This window comes from Oncorhynchus masou, chromosome 11 (assembly GCF_036934945.1).
Source record: "Oncorhynchus masou masou isolate Uvic2021 chromosome 11, UVic_Omas_1.1, whole genome shotgun sequence".
NCBI classification, from domain to species: Eukaryota; Metazoa; Chordata; class Actinopteri; order Salmoniformes; family Salmonidae; genus Oncorhynchus; species Oncorhynchus masou.
Genome location: NC_088222.1, coordinates 48,790,506 through 48,807,225, shown reverse-complemented (window position 1 = coordinate 48,807,225; position 16,720 = coordinate 48,790,506). Strand labels below are relative to the sequence as shown.

The following is a 16,720-nucleotide window of genomic DNA, read 5'->3' as shown; positions in this document are numbered from 1 at the left end:
CGCACGCACGCACGCACTCACGGACACAGTAGGAGTAGCAGAGCCAGTGGAGGACTGTGTTACGGTACCTGTCGATGATGACTGGGTCAGACGGGGTCTCGTTGCGGTTGCCACAGCTCTTCTTGTCACAGCAGCGGCTGAGGGGTACAGAGTGAGAGAAGGGGGGGTTAAAGAGAGAAAGAAAAACAGAGCCATGTTTCAGAGAGAGCTGCTTCAGCCAGGTCCAGGCTCAGACCTCCACAGGATAAAGGGGAAGGTACCAATTACCCAACAGCCTGGTCCTGTTCTGAGGCCTGAACTAAGCCCTGCCCAGCCCACCCAGCCCTTTGTCACCTGTAGAATAGACTGCCTCTGTGTGTCTGGGTACATTATTTATCTCTACATATGGCTTGATTACAGCAGCCCACAAAGACAAGTCATTCAGGGGCCAGCTTGGTTAGGGGATGACAGGTGTGCTGGGGGAGAGGAGTGAGGGCTGGGAGGGTGAGAGCACCCCTTGTATCACCTGAGGCAGGTAGCTGGTAATCACCACCCTCCCTCTCTCTCCCAGTCTCTCCCCCTTTCCCTTCACCCTCCTGGGTCGAACACTCTCTGTTCACTGCTAACCTGACACCTCCTCCCCTGCCTCACTCTGACAAAGGTGAGCATCATGGGGGGCTGGAGGGTGGCTGGGCTAGGCTGCGTTCGAGGGAGTAGGGGTGTGGTGGTAGGGAGCTGGAGGGAGGGAGGCTGCGGGGAAAGTGGAGCAGCTTGGAGAGACCCCCAGCTCATGTTTCCAGTGCACAGATGGCAGTGGGGTGTAGAATGGGGCTGGGGACAGGCCTGTCACATAAAACCCAAGGCATTGTCTCCCTCCTACGGGGCTGCTCTCTGCACTGAGTCAACCTACACCCCCATCCATCCCTCCTCTCTCTGTTACTTCATCCCCCTCTCTATTCCTTCCTCCCTCCTTCTTCTCTCTCAGCCTTCTGCCTCATCCATTTGGCAGGACTGATCGATCAGCTCCATTAATGATTCATATTGTGGCTCTCATGCCTCAGAGATATTGTAATGCAGGAGTGTAAAAGCAGCGCATCTGACTGAATCACATGTGGAGAGTGCAGTACACAACAGAAAGACAGGCCAACTGTGTGCAGAACCGTCTTCTGCAGAGAGCAGGAGTGCATTGTGACTGTAAAAGCTGCGGGTACAGCTATATGTGAAAATGCATTGCTAGTGAGAACAAATGAGAGTCAACCAAAGGATTTCAGGAGGACGTCCCAGGTCTTTGAAACATCTCGTTCTTTCTTTCTTTGGCCTCTCTCATCTGTCTCCCCCTTGCTCTCATTTCTGTGCGACTCTCTGAAGTGGGTCACATTGGATCAGAATAGAGCGAGGCTTGGGGGGGGGGGGACTAGAGCACTGATTCGTGGCTTCCCTGCAATCCAATCATCAGGCAGCACCCATGGGAGACAGGATTCTTTTCTATTACCCTCCCCGCATATACACACTCACTGTCACCCACCAACCCCCCCCCTTCCTCCAACCAAAATTATGCTAATTAGTACATGCCTCCACCAGCTTTGTTGAGGGGATATTTTCTTTTCCTGTTAACTTCCATTCGTTCCCGCAGGACATCCAAAGGAAATCACATCTTTAATCTCAACGCTTCCTTCCTGCCGCAGCTTTTGAAGAAATGAAATCTAAATCGCCTCGTGTAATTAACAGGATGTAGTGATGTCTGTTCCTGTGAGGACAATGCTACCATACCAGACCCTCTAACCCTTGTTTATTTTTAATTTACTCCAAAACCATGACAAATTATTTCAGTTCACCGGCTCTTGCCTAAAACCAAAACATTAAATCCCAATTTGTTTAATTAGTGGATCTCATCATTTGGAAATTACTTTTTTGTTGGTCCACGTAAAATGTAATATGACCTTAAATGTGTTCCTCCTTTGTGGAAGCGTTGGAAAGCTCATTGTAGTTATTTGAGTTTGTAAAATGAAAGGACTAAGCACTTATGTCCCACGGTTGCAAGCTGGCTTGGCACCATATGGCTAATGGTGGTGCACGGCAATTAGCAGTACTGATTAATGGTGAGCAGACTCATTTTCTGCTTATAATTGAGACTGTGTTTGAACCCCCAGTGCAGAATCAGCACGTCTCCATCCCCGAGACTGGGGACTGGGGACTGGGGAGGGGTGCAGGGCGGGTGGGACTGGCACCCCAAAAGTCACTGTCTGATACATCACGGGCTCCATGGTTAGGTTCCTCACACTGGGCCTCTCTACTGATGTCTCGCACTCTCTCAGACCCTATACAATGCCTTAACCAAACATTGCTTGGCAAGGCTATTCAACTCTTCCCCTACGAGGTCTGGAGCCTGCTGGTTTTCTGTTCTACCTAATAATTAATTGCACCCACCTGGTGTCTCAGGTCTAAATCAGTCCCTGATTAGAGGGGAAGATTTTTTTTTTTTTTTTTTAAAGTGGAACTGGCTTCGAGGTCCAGAGTTGAATTTGAGGGCCGTAGATGGGGAATGGCCATACTGTACAACTGTGGTGGCTGAATGGGAATGATGGGTCAAATTTAGGCTGTAAACCCTGTGCTAAAAAGATCATTGTGTGATAATTGTCGATTTCTAATGCTACTGTTAATCACGACTTTATCTCAAATCAAAGAGTGAGTTACAGTTTAAAGTGGTTCTGAAGAAAGGTCCGAAAATATCTTAAATCATGTTCTAAATATGAGTACGAAAGAACAGTATGCATCTTTGTGTGTGTGTGTGTGTGTGTGTGTGTGTGTGTGTGTGTGTGTGTGTGTGTGTGTGTGTGTGTGTGTGTGTGTGTGTGTGTGTGTGTGTGTGTGTGTGTGTGTGTGTGTGTGTGTGTGTGTGTGTGTGTGTGTGCGTGTGTGCATGCGTGCGTGTGACTATGTGTGCGTATAAGTACATAAGTCCTTGCATATATTTCATAGTCACAATGCAAGGGAAGGCCCATTTGTTAGCAGCTGAACAACAGGAGAATTCAAATTGAGTAATGAGTTTCTGCATGTCCTAATTAAGCAGGCATCAGAGAGGTATTTTTAGGGGGAGAGAGAACTGTTCAAATGCCTCTAAAAATAGGAAGGAGTCTATCCTCACAACCCAGTTCCAAGCAAATTCATCTTTTGATTTTAATTAAAGGTACAACATTTGATCGCAAAACTCATCTTCCTCTACTTTCCCTGTTTCTTCGTTCCCCTTCTTCTGCTGGGAGGTATAGGGGTGACCTGCTTAGCTACAGCAAGGTTGAGCCTCTATGAGAACTGCCATAGACAACGCATGGTGAGGCCTTGCCATCACTGTAACATACTGTACGTATATGGTTGAGTAGTGCAGTGCAGTGTAGTGTAGTGTGGCGTAGTGTAGCCTAGCGTAGCGCAGTATAGCATCAGACTGGGGGAGAAGCAGAGTTCCAGAGCTTCCTCTTCTTACCTGCACATGATCTCGTGTGTCAGTAACACTCGGCACATCTCTGGGTTCTTGTCTTGACCTTCATAAATAATGGCCTGCGAGGGGGAAAATGATCAGAAAATGTTATATTAGAAACAGGTTGAGGATTTGTTTTTGTAGCGAGGTTGGGTTATGGTCCTCACAGAGGCATGTTAGTGGAGCAGGTCAACTATATCTGCCCTGGAGAGAGAGAGAGTTCCTACTGTGGCCTGGCTCACATCTGGTCACATCTCTCTCCACACACTGCACAGCAGTCTCTATGGAAACATTAACGGACATATTGGAATGGAGCATTTTTCCAATGTCACTTTCTGCATGCTAAGAAAAGGAAATGACGGGAAGCCAGCCAGATAAACAGACAGTATGGGGGACTTAACTCATGGAACTTTTATCTGTTCTGTTCTGTTTCTGGTCCAAACATGACACATCAGCATGTTGACTGATTCTGGTGTTTCCTTGTGTGACAACATATCACCACATTTTGTAATAACCAAGTAAATATTCTCTGGAAAGGCCAGGCCGGGGCATTTTACAGCTTGCTGATGGAAATATTACTTCCTGTCGCTCTTTAACATGGGCTGTGTCCCAAAATGCGCACTATTCCCTATATAGGGGACTGCTTTAGGCCAGGGTCCATAGGACACAAATGTGGCCTTTAGATTTGGATGCAACACAGCACACTGAAGGACATTATCCTTAAAGTAACTGTCCGGTAAAAAACTTGTACCCAAATAATGTTGTTGACTCACTCTATATTACATTATTATTTTTTAAGCCCCCCTGCTATTTCCTGAGCTGGTTAAATCAGCGGGCTAGTCGCATTAATATTTTTAATGACCGGTATACGCCCACACCATTCTATTGTTGGGTTACGCCCACACCATTCTATTGTTGGGTTACGCCCACACCATTCTATTGTTGGGTTACGCCCACACCATTCTATTGTTGGGTTACGCCCACACCATTCTATTGTTGTGTTACGCCCACACCATTCTATTGTTGTGTTACGCCCACACCATTCTATTGTTGGGTTACGCCCACACCATTCTATTGTTGGGTTACGCCCACACCATTCTATTGTTGGGTTACGCCCACACCATTCTATTGTTGGGTTACGCCCACACCATTCTATTGTTGGGTTACGCCCACACCATTCTATTCTATTGTTGGGTTACGCCCACACCATTCTATTGTTGTGTTACGCCCACACCATTCTATTGTTGTGTTACGCCCACACCATTCTATTGTTGGGTTACGCCCACACCATTCTATTGTTGGGTTACGCCCACACCATTCTATTGTTGTGTTACGCCCACACCATTCTATTGTTGTGTTACGCCCACACCATTCTATTGTTGGGTTACGCCCACACCATTCTATTGTTGGGTTACGCCCACACCATTCTATTGTTGGGTTACGCCCACACCATTCTATTGTTGGGTTACGCCCACACCATTCCATTGTTGGGTTACGCCCACACCATTCTATTGTTGGGTTACGCCCACACCATTCTATTGTTGGGTTACGCCCACACCATTCTATTGTTGGGTTACGCCCACACCATTCCATTGTTGGGTTACGCCCACACCATTCTATTGTTGGGTTACGCCCACACAATTCTATTGTTGGGTTACGCTCACACCATTCTATTGTTGGGTTACGCCCACACCATTCTATTGTTGGGTTACGCCCACACCATTCTATTGTTGGGTTACGCCCACACCATTCTATTGTTGTGTTACGCCCACACCATTCTATTGTTGGGTTACGCCCACACCATTCTATTGTTGGGTTACGCCCACACCATTCTATTGTTGGGTTACGCCCACACCATTCTATTGTTGGGTTACGCCCACACCATTCTATTGTTGTGTTACGCCCACACCATTCTATTGTTGTGTTACGCCCACACCATTCTATTGTTGTGTTACGCCCACACCATTCTATTGTTGGGTTACGCTCACACCATTCTATTGTTGTGTTACGCCCACACCATTCTATTGTTGGGTTACGCCCACACCAGTCCAATACAAAAAAAGCTACTTTCTAACATATACCTCAGAACTATTTTTGGGGGAGAATGACTCTTTCATAGATATCTAGAAACATCGGACAGTTACTTGGGGCGGCAGGTAGCCTAGTGGTTAGCACATTGGACTAGTAACCGAAAGGTTGCAAGATCACGTCCCCGAGCTGACAAGGTAAAAAGCTGTTGTTCCAGTCATCCCACTGCTCCCAGGCCGTCATTGAAAATAAGAATTTGTTCTTCACTGACTTGCCTGGATAAATAAAGGTAAAAAAATATATATGGTACTACCCATATGCTTCATACAGTCCACAAACTTAAAGGACTACAAATTTATTGTTAGAATGCATAATCTCCTTTCACCACCCAAAAGCCATCACACCCTTAGCCCCCCTCCACACCACCACCACCAACACCCTCTCCCTCCCTCCCGTTTGGCATGGAATTTAAAAGAGCAGATTCCACTTGAGAAACACACAAACACACAGTGCGGCCCTAAGAGCTTAATGTAGTATTTACTGCCTTTGGCCAGGGGTTGTTTAATGAATAGCAGCGTGTGTCGTGGGAAATCTGCGGGACATGTCCAATATTTCTGTCCGGGAGGGATGGTGAGAGGGAGGGAGGGAGGGAAAAGGCTGTCCAGGGCCCTGGCTACCCACAGAACTACAGAGGGGGACATTACGTGAATTGAGCCGAGAGGAGAGCATATTTCATAGGAGGGTAACAGTGAGAGTGGCTGTTGACTGTTGAGGGGGCTATGAGCCACTGCTGAGAAGCACAGGTTGACCCAGTCACTGTCACTGCAAGAGGCCTGCTGCAGGTACTATACCCAGGGAAGGGCCTACGACCTCTCACCCCAAGCACAGAACGCACACACAAAACCTTTGTGCTCACACTGTGACTCAAACAGACACATGGATGCATAAGACGTCATTTTGAACATGCTACACAGAATTTTGAACATGCTACACAGAATCCTGGCAATGTTTTATGGAAAGTTTGCTGGAGATTCTTGGTGCTTTATGAGTGCAGTGGGAATCGGGAATGTTGTGTTATTTTCCTGAACATTGTTTTCTCCCCACCCTTCTCTTCTCTCATTCTCTCAGGGCTTAGATATTCATGACTCATCGCGCAGAGCACGGAACAGATACTGAAAGCGCCGGCTGGGTGTCTCTCTACTGGCTTTGCTTCCCCCTCTCTCTGTTGTTGACAGTGAAGAGGATGGTAGCTGCTCACGTATTTCTGTGACTGTCTGTCTTGTAGGTGTGTAACGGTTCTCATTCTACCTCCTCTAGCGCGTAAAGCTCCATGCGCACGGCGGTGATGGTGGCGTCGGGGCGGTTAGATGGAGGCAGGGGAACGGGGTTGGGAGGGGAGGTGTGGGTGTGGGTGTGGGCGAGCAGTTGGGATGCCAGACTGGAGAGTGGCACACCATCTGGCCCAGCCTCCACCCCTTCCAAAATGGCTCAGCTTTTTTTTTTTTCACCTTCCCATTACCCAACAACATGTCCCAGCACCGGCAAAACTCTCGTTTATGGCAAAACAGTCACAGCATGGAATCGGCACGGCAGACACAAGACACTCCCATCAGCAGCCTTGCATGCAGGCACAAAACATGTTGGGATTGTTTTAAGGAGTCAACCAAATCCATATTTGTGATCTTGAGCTCATTTTAGATATGGTGTTAAAATGATCCGTTCCCTCGTAGCCGCGACTGAAAAACGAGACTGCTTCCACACAGCTACTCAGCAGTCAGGATGCCTTATGAAAGTGACTTGTTCCTTTGGTTTCACTTTGAGAGAATAAGGGCCAAGGTCTTCTAAAACAGCACTGCATGCATCAATGTCTTCAGGCTCGGAGTCCACTGCTCCCAACTTCCAGGTTATATCTATCTTTACTGAGCACAACTAGGCCTTGTGCAATGTCCTGTCCTCTAGTAGAATAACATTACCTATATCATGACAGATGAAGTCGTTGAAATATACAGGGATGAAATAATGTCTATGTTCTTCTGCAAATAAAAAAAAATGAAGATTGAAGATCCCAAGTCCTTTGTCGGGTGAAACCAAGAGCTGGTCAAAACCAGAACATTTGCATGAAACCCTCTCCCTCTGCGAGTTTGTTTTTCACCGTGTTCAGTAAATATGTCTAAACGCAAAATGATTAGTGCTGAAAAACATGGCTGCAGAAACAGGAACTACACAGAGCAGCACCGGCGGTGGAGAGGATGCAAACTCATTAGCAGAAAATATAAATAACACAGTGGTATTGTTCGGCTCATCTTTTAGTCAAGTTTTAAAAACAGGAGTTGCTCAGTGAGAAACGGTGTCCAGGTTGACCAGCCCCATTACAATCCAGACCTCCAGACCTGTGCCTCTGGAACGTCCCCCCCCCCCGCCCCCGCCCCCGCTTGTCACTACTACCACAATCTAATCCTGAACGAGGCTGAATATCCAAAGCTATCGGACAGCCTCCCAACAGCAGGAAATGTCTCATAGAAGAGATGAATAGCCCTTTTGTCTGGTTTATTGTTAGTATCATTAAAGTGTTCGGTGTCTAAATATTTTACACGGCTTCTGATATACATCCACAATTCTAATAAGGACTAAATCTGGCTGCAAAAGGAGAACAACTGCCGTTTGTGTCATTGGATTTTCACAAATGAAGTAGGCCTACCCATGACATTTTACTGTAGGTGTGGTTCAACCGTGTGTTTCTATCTTTGAAGTCAACAGTCCATAGAAACAAAATATGCTCCTTCCACCGCCACCATCTTTGTAACACAAATGACATTCAGACGCACCCTGTGCTAAGAACAAAGTGATGTACTGGGTGCATTAAAAGGCATGTAGCGTTCATGTGCCTTTTAATACATATTTCATCTTGCGCCGTACACTTTTCATTTTTCATTTGCTGTTTTCCTCATTGGCTTTGATGTGACGGCTGAAATCGAAGGCGTGTAAACAAGTTGCTATAAATATGTGGAAACACACTTCCCACTCTGTTAGCGTCATCTGTTAGCGTGCCACCAGGAGCATGGCAGCCTTTCTTCCCAGGCCGCTGCCACAGATACTTTTAAAGAGGTGCCACGATCAGCCTGCCTGTCTCCTCCTTTGTTCCCATCTCAAACTAGCAACTCCTCCACCCCACCCCCGGCTCAGCTGTTCTGGCGCCAAAACTCTGGATAAGGGAGGGAGGGAGAGAGGGAGAGAGAGAGAGAGAGAGAGAGAGAGAGAGAGAGGAGGGAGTGAGAGATGGAGTTGGGGGGAGAGAAGGAGAGGCCCTCCTGCCTGGGCGCTGTCTTAATCAGATCTGTCAGAGGTGGAGGCGGTGATCACAGATACAGCTGTCTGACTGACACCCCGGGGCTTCTACCTCTCCCTCTATATCTATCTACAGTATCTCCCTCTCTCTCCCTCTACCTCCTTCTCACCCTTTTACCCTACCTCACATATTTTCTCTGTTAATTATGTGTGATAGTAGTGCTGATTTTTATAGTTGTTTAAAACAATAATTGCTATGTTAATAACAGCAATTTGGGGGGTTGAGATGAAAATGAATGTACTAACTAAATGTGATTTCAATATGCATGGTAGTTGTCAATACAGTTGTTCACAAACCTTAAAATACTTCTCCATTTTCTCTGTTAGATTGTCTCTAGTAGGACATAAAGCCACAGTGACACATTAGCGGTTGTTACATCAGAGCCGCAGCGCAGTGCAGCAGTGGTGGTCACAGTAACAACAGCACAGCGACTCTTAAACACTGTGGTTAGGTTTATAGGATTAGTGTGATTACCCTTTATTTCCATGGGGGCTAGAACAGCGGCATGCAGGCAGCACTGTGATCAGACACTGGTATTCACAGCTGTGACAGACAGACAGACAGACAGACAGACAGACAGACAGACAGACAGACAGACAGACAGACAGACAGACAGACAGACAGACAGACAGACAGACAGACAGACAGACAGACAGACAGACAGACAGACAGACAGACTCACTGAAGAGAAAGTGCATGGGGCTATGGAGCTGATCATGGTGACCTTATCCCTTATCCTACCCAACCGCAACGATGTTTTGTCTGGACCACCTGTTAGTTAGTGTTCCTTTCCCACCGCCCCCATGTCATCATCACACTGGCTACAGCAGTCTCTCTGTTAAACCTTATTATTTGAGCTACATGTTTATTCCTGAGCAGATGACACAGGCAGGAAAAACTCCTGGCCCTGATATAGGCTACAACTACAGCACAGAGTTTTTCCTGGTCAGAAAAAAACCCAGCGTCTAACCCTACTTATTATCCAGCCTCCTTACTACAATATATCGGCTCCACCTCTGGTAGCGACTACAGTAGCTGAGAGGCCCTAGCGACGGCTCTGAGACCTGTGCTCGGGCTCTGCTCACATTCCTGACAGAAAACTCGAGAGACGCCCCAGAGCTAAAACAAACCTGATCCTTAAGTCATCTGACTCATCTCGAGGCATCAAAAGACACATGTGCGCCATGAAATCGGCCTCACCACACTAGTCATACCTCTAACAATCCCTGACTAACACAGAGATATGGCATAGAAATTAGAGAAGCTGCTATGCTGATAATACGAGAACAAAATAATCAGATCAAATAGTTTTGGTCTTCCATCAGCAGCAGCTCAACCTATTTATGTGAGTCTATTCCTCAAACTCTCCATTCGTCTCCTCAAGGTAAACAGGAGGTAAACAAAAGTGTGTCCACAAAATGTGTTAGTCCTCTCAACCAACCAAACTCCAGCCCCCCCCCCCCAGAGAGCAGGTCAAACAGTTTATTAAGAAACAACAAGACTGTCAGACTGACACTGTCAGACTGGGGTTTAATGCCATTTGATAATTACCATGGCGCCCATGCAGAGTGTGACACCATCAGAGCCCACCCACTGGGCACAGACGTCAATTCAACGTCTATTCCACATTGGTTCAATGTCATTTCATTGAAATGACGTGGAAACAACGTTGATTCAAGCAGTGTGTGGCAATTGGGCACTGGCACGTTAGTGAGCATTAAAAGAGTGTAACATGGGTCTGTTTCTCCTCTCAGCGGCCCGCCATTACCCTGAGCCTGCTAACGAGCACACTAGCCAATCACCAAACATGTCACACTAGCCAATCACCAAACATGTCACACTAGCCAATCACCAAACATGTCACACTATCCGTAAGGGTACAATCCAGGAGAGAAAACAGAAACGGTACAAACACTTCTGGCTGAAGGCCTACCTGTAGATAATATCTCTGAACATTATGATGATTCAGTGTATGAAATTGTAACTTCCTTGGGGGTGTCTGGATACAAAAAACGTACCAAAAAAAATGTCATTCAAAATAATAGTTCCCCTTTCCAAATAATAAACTCCTGCACTTGGATGTCAATTAAATGACTCTACGTTGTTATAATCTACAAATCTGAATAATAACCCAGGTAACCCCCCCCCATCCCCCCATCCCCAACCAAATCATCAGAGTGAGTATTACAGTGAGAGCAGAGCGGCTCAGAAAAGATACTTCAATGGGTCCCCGCCTCATTGTCAGGGGCGTAATACAAGGAGACACTCTGGGCTGTCAGTGTTACCAAGTGAGTGGGGACCTGTCCAAATGTGACACAGGCCCGAGGGCTGCGGGTACACACAGTCTTCCATGGGCTGCTGCCTTCCGCCTCCTGCACCAGGTCCGCGTAGAGAAACGCACTGTTTACCTTCCTTTCACTTCCTAAACGCTTGTTTTATTGTTCTATATTACGTCTTCATTTTTAGGCAGAGGGATAAGGAATTGGAACCGTACCTGTTTAGTCATGGAGTCGATGAGTCGCACATAAAAGTCCTGCTCTGTCCTGATGCCTGACAGAGGGAGAGGACAAAAGACATGAGTGGAAATGGTTTTAATAGAATTAGGTACCTTGGCCTGAGACACACACAAACACTACAGAGAAATCGACCTTATTGAAAATGTTATGGTTACTCTTTATGCTAACTACATTTATTGTGTAATGTTTGGTACTTACAATCTGTGTTCTTAATCTAAGCAATTAACTTTTGTCAATAAAGGTATTTGTCACCAAAGGTGCGATCAAAACAAAATACATGACTGAACTTCAGTCTTCAAACTTTTCACAAATATATTTTAAGTCACAATTTAGTTTCAATAGTGACAAATAAAATGTGTTTCTCATGGCAATTATCAATGTTAGTGAATATAGTTATTGTCTTTATACAATATTAGCAAAATTGTATTGGCACAATTGTTTTGCTGGATTATGCAATAGTTGTTCCCAAACAAAAAACATTTGGAAAATAAAAATACAAAAATTATTCAAATATGCATATAGCCTATTTCCAAGCCAATAGAGACAACTGAATAGGCGTAAATAATGTCACAATATATTATATATTGTGCAATGGGTTATAGCCTTATTCATCAATGAATCTAAAAGATTCAAGGTTTTGCTCAACACACTGTTAAACCTCGCAATGTGAAGGCAACGATGAGAACGCGACCATGTCAAACGGATCAAGTAAACAGAATAGCACATAACACCAATAACACATTGCATACATAGAAACACAATAGCTAGACGGGAACCTAAAAACGGTCCGTTTTTTTTTTTACAGTGAGACGAATAGCTGCTAACGGGGGGCCAAAATATAGACTAACCAAGCAGGGCCATTATGGACAACATATACTATGGGCTACAATACATGTTCGCAGGTATAAGGAATAACAAGCGCAAGACTGCTTATATCCGGAAATATTTAACTATGATAACATGACTGTTAACAAAAGACAATTCAGGACATGAAATTCAGAAAGGCATAGAGTTTAATTAGGCTACTCCTTCACCGGGCTAGTATTATTATAGCAAATGTTTTACTTTCTTTTACTGACAGTATAGGATACCTATTTCTTCAGGAGCAGCCAAAATAGTAATGATTAAAAAATATAGATACAAAATTAAACTTTTGATTAGCCTGATAAAATGCATGACGTGATCTCAAATAAACGCAAATATGACCTCAGTGGAAAGGCGACACTAAATTGCACCTGGTGTTGTTGTTTCTGTAGAATTCCATGCAAATCGTGTTTGTGGTTGCCTATGTGTCCGCTTCCTGCGACTCAGAACATAAAAGCATAACATTGCCTAGAGGAGTGTTGACCAATGTTTTACACTTACCATTACTGTAGAGAAGTTGCAGTCTGTAGTGTATACCATTGTTGGTCTTTTCTCCAGTGGATTCCTGTAAATGAACAGATTTAAAGTGATTGAACTCATTTGATTCAGATCCGATAAGACGGACATTGGTGCGCTTCTGTTGAAATTAGACTGCGATATCAGAAATAGGCTAGTACATTGAATATGACTCGGTAAAATGTTGCATTGGCAAAATGTAGCATAATTATTCTACACATACATTTTTAATGCTTCAACAGTTACTTAATTGAACGGTATATAGAACTGTATAGAAATTAGCCTCTGTTTTCATGGCTGAAAGGGAGCAAAATCTAATAAAAATATTGAAGTAATTACTTAATGTAGGCCTAGTGCTACTAGAGAAATACATGGTGGGTTTATTGGAAATTACATGGATAATTTGTCGAACAAGCAGTTTTATTTATTTGAGCTTTATTATTATTTACTGAAATATACAAAACCCACCATGTATTCCCCCCCAAAAAAACATTAAGCAGTAGTACTTAATACTGAAATGTTGTAAGGAGAAAAACACATTGAGTTTAATTTCATTAAATAGGCTACTTTATATTATTTTAAACAAGTAAACCTCTAGATAAAACAGAAATTATAGGCTATAACTTATCAACTTCAAAATACAAATATTATTCTCAAAATATATTAGTATTATTATTATTCTTAGTATTAATATTAACGTAGCTAGTATTATTAGATATGTTATTATTATTTGGATACCATTTTATTCAGCTACTATTTGCCTATTATAGCCTACAATTATATTAACACTGGAAAGGTTTATAAAGCTTCGCAAAACAAATACACAGGTTTATGGTTAGGTTGAATGGGGTTGTAATTTTAAATTAGAATAATCTGATACATCTACGTGGTAGACTAATTATAGGCCTATAATATTGTCAAAATGTGGATGTGGGACAATTCAGTGCGTTCGAGAAGCTGCTAAAATATTTAAAATTATCACTCACCTTTTCCTTCTCAACAAAACCGAGGAAAGACGTCCTTTCGATTTCCACTGGTTGTCCTTGTCTGTCATATAGAGCCAAAACGAAGTGAAAGAAATTGGATTTCCGAAGATTTGACGGCGGTTGCTTCTCAAAGTGAGCCCGGGCAAGACCCACTCCACTGTGGATAGACATGCAAGGGGTAGTCATGTTAGGGAATCAGCCGATTAAACGTATGGAAATAATAGTTGCCCTTTAAGAGTCAAACTTCTTAGCCTTAGAATTAAACGTGTGTATTGCTCGTTTACACACACAAGTCCTTTTCATATCTGCGAAGCGAACCTTTTGATATTCTATTATATATTGTTCTACCGGGCTCATTTTAAACAAATAGCCTAATTTGGAAAAATTAATGTAGCCTATAGAAGTGGCCTATTTTATGGTGATGTGTAGTTGATATGCCTGTTACATATTCTATGCTTTTGGATCTTCTAGCAATTAATTGATAGCCTACTTGAGACCAATACACATATTTCTATGCATGGCCAATTTATTAGGATGTTTTTATTATCATAATATCATCGTTAGCCTATTATATTCTAAATATGATGTATCTTATTTGAACTGTTCTGTAACTAAACTAAGCCATTACGGATTGTTGTAGACTATGTCCAATTAACAGTAGAGTATAGAAGTCATCCATTATGCTAAACTCTCAATTCTACGTCCATGGTGAGGGGATCGATTCTGCGGGGGAAGAACACTTCAACATTTCTTCGATCACAAAGCGTGTAAGCTAAACTGCAAATGTAGAGACAAAAAAATAGGTCCCTTGAAAATATGTCTTTCCAAAACAGTGTGGACCATGGACTATCCGTGCGCTGGTAGAGTCCTCGCACCGGGTGGAAGATGCTGTCTCCGGCTTCTTACCTTTGAGCGGCGGTGTTCGCATCCAACACCCCGGCTCCCTGCATCCATGTCCGAACTGCGTTCATACCGGATCCGATGGGTTCCTCTTTCAAACTACTCCCACTCCTCTGGATGCTCTCCTGAATCCCAAACATGAAAAAATCGCGCTCCCTCTCTCCGTTTGAGTGTCCCAAAATGTGTTTTCTCTAATCACAGGTAAAAGAGGGTAACAACGTGGGCGCGAGCTAGTACTGGGTCCGCGTTGATGCCAGTGACAGTCTTGTCTGTTTACTTCAAACCAAGCGAAAAAGACGAAAAGAGTCCAAAGACGACTTATCGAAATCCAGGTGTGTCAGAGACGAAAAGCACTTCAAACAGTGATAAGAAGACAAACGAGCGAAACGCAAGACAGTGCAAATTAACAGAATCTCACTTGAGGTTTTGACGATATCTCCCCCGTTTTAAAGAGACTTGCTCTGTGTGCTCTGGTATCAACTAGAGAATGGGATCAACTAGAGCTTTCAGATTGTGCTAGATCAAATGGCATCAACCCCTGACAAGTTTTTTCTTTCTTCCCTTTCTCTCTCTTTGTTTTCCTTTTGCAGAGATATTCCCTGTCAAATGGAAATGAATAAGAAATTGGAAATCAAGAAGAGGAGGACCCTTGTGGCTGCCGATCCCGTGTTGTTCCTCTTGTTAAAATGGGAGTGATTTGTGTCCCTTCCCAAAGGAATCCTATTTGACTATCTCTGAGAACTAAACACAAGCACACCAACCCCAGAGGGAAGAGGGAGTGACTGTTAGAGGCGGGCCGCCCCAAACAAAGACGAGCCCAGTGTCAGATCCGCCCAACCACAGCTCCTATCGCCTCATTAAAGGCCGCCCCTTCCCTTACCTCCACGGCACCTTACCGTCGCACTCTCAAAGCTAAGAGAGTACCCAAAAGGAGCTTTCGGAGACAGTTGGCTAAAGATGACTCCTTGCCGAAAATTTGGTCACATGAAGTGAAGCGTATAGCGAGAAAATTCGTTCCGATATGTCTTGAGAACGTGTCTGACTGTGTAGCCACCAGTGGGACGTTTCTACGCGGGTCTTGATACGTTTCTTATTATGGGAAAATACTACAATAAGTTTTTTCTACTTTGTTCAATATAGAATTATCGGACTTTTGGTGCCCTGGGTATCATGCGCTATTTTACGCATAGAGGCTCCCCCTGTGACCACAGTGGAGAGTGGAGTGGAGACGCGTGTGAGCACACCGGAATCTTTGTCTCGATTAAACTATTAATGTCGGCTAGTGAAAAGTATTACACGTTAGATGTCAACCCCAGCGCCAATCTTAAAACATTTAACATAGCCTCCTAACACTAACACAATTATAAGAGTTTGCACACATGACATGAGTCCATATTTTTATGCATGCATATACACTAGTTTACACCATTTTGCACACTTGAATATATCCCACACCAATATAGGAATGCAGAACAACATATGACTGTTTTAATTTAATTTAGAAACTTCATTTATCATGATGTAGACATATGTCCATGCGTCCAACTCATGCAATACATATTTTCTTTAGACAAACTAACGCTGACTTTCTGAAGGTCCTTATAATGCGCTGTGTAACCGCGTTATAGACTGTATGTGGTAGGCCCATACACTATCAAGTTAACAGTCTTGAGATGAATTCAAAAATGCGATTAGTAGCAGTAATATCAAGACCCGGGGTGTTGAAGATATTTTTGTCATGAGAACATTTGATTGCAATGTTGGTCTCAGGACTTCAGCAGAAAATGTCCTGCGTCTTTACCACCATTTTATTTAGACAATTGTTTAGACTAATTTTTGAAACCCATATATATGTTATGAAACAAAACAGATTAACGGTTCCAGTTTAAATGTTCACTTTAAAAGAAGCGCTGAGGCACAAACAAAAGTGACAATAACAATAATTAGCTCAAAATAACAATGAAGCATAATTGTTACCCGATTCCTCGGCTTTGCTGGCGATAAGTCAATAGGCTAAAATAGACTATGTGACTCCTTTGTAGAGAGTTTGAATCATTATTTCGTGAATCATGGTTTAGGTCTTTAATTTTTTTTTTAAACAATGAATACAGTG

The 16,720-nt window shown here is 43.7% G+C and overlaps 1 protein-coding gene across 7 annotated transcripts in view; it reads right to left on the bottom strand.

Moving 5' to 3' along the window:
• LOC135548784 (transcription factor COE1-A) overlaps positions 1-15,316 on the bottom strand; it is a 157,964-nt gene extending 142,648 nt beyond the window's left edge. For all 7 annotated transcript variants that reach the window (XM_064978693.1, XM_064978695.1, XM_064978696.1 and 4 more), the window contains exons 1-6: positions 14,614-15,316; positions 13,708-13,864; positions 12,707-12,770; positions 11,320-11,375; positions 3,458-3,531; positions 69-137 (exon numbers count right to left, since the gene is read on the bottom strand). In XM_064978693.1, coding sequence (XP_064834765.1) covers positions 69-137; positions 3,458-3,531; positions 11,320-11,375; positions 12,707-12,770; positions 13,708-13,864; positions 14,614-14,747 — 554 coding nt within the window. In that variant the 5' untranslated portion in view covers positions 14,748-15,316. The remainder of the gene's footprint in view (positions 1-68; positions 138-3,457; positions 3,532-11,319; positions 11,376-12,706; positions 12,771-13,707; positions 13,865-14,613) is intronic.
• Between the last annotated feature and the right edge of the window lie 1,404 nt (positions 15,317-16,720).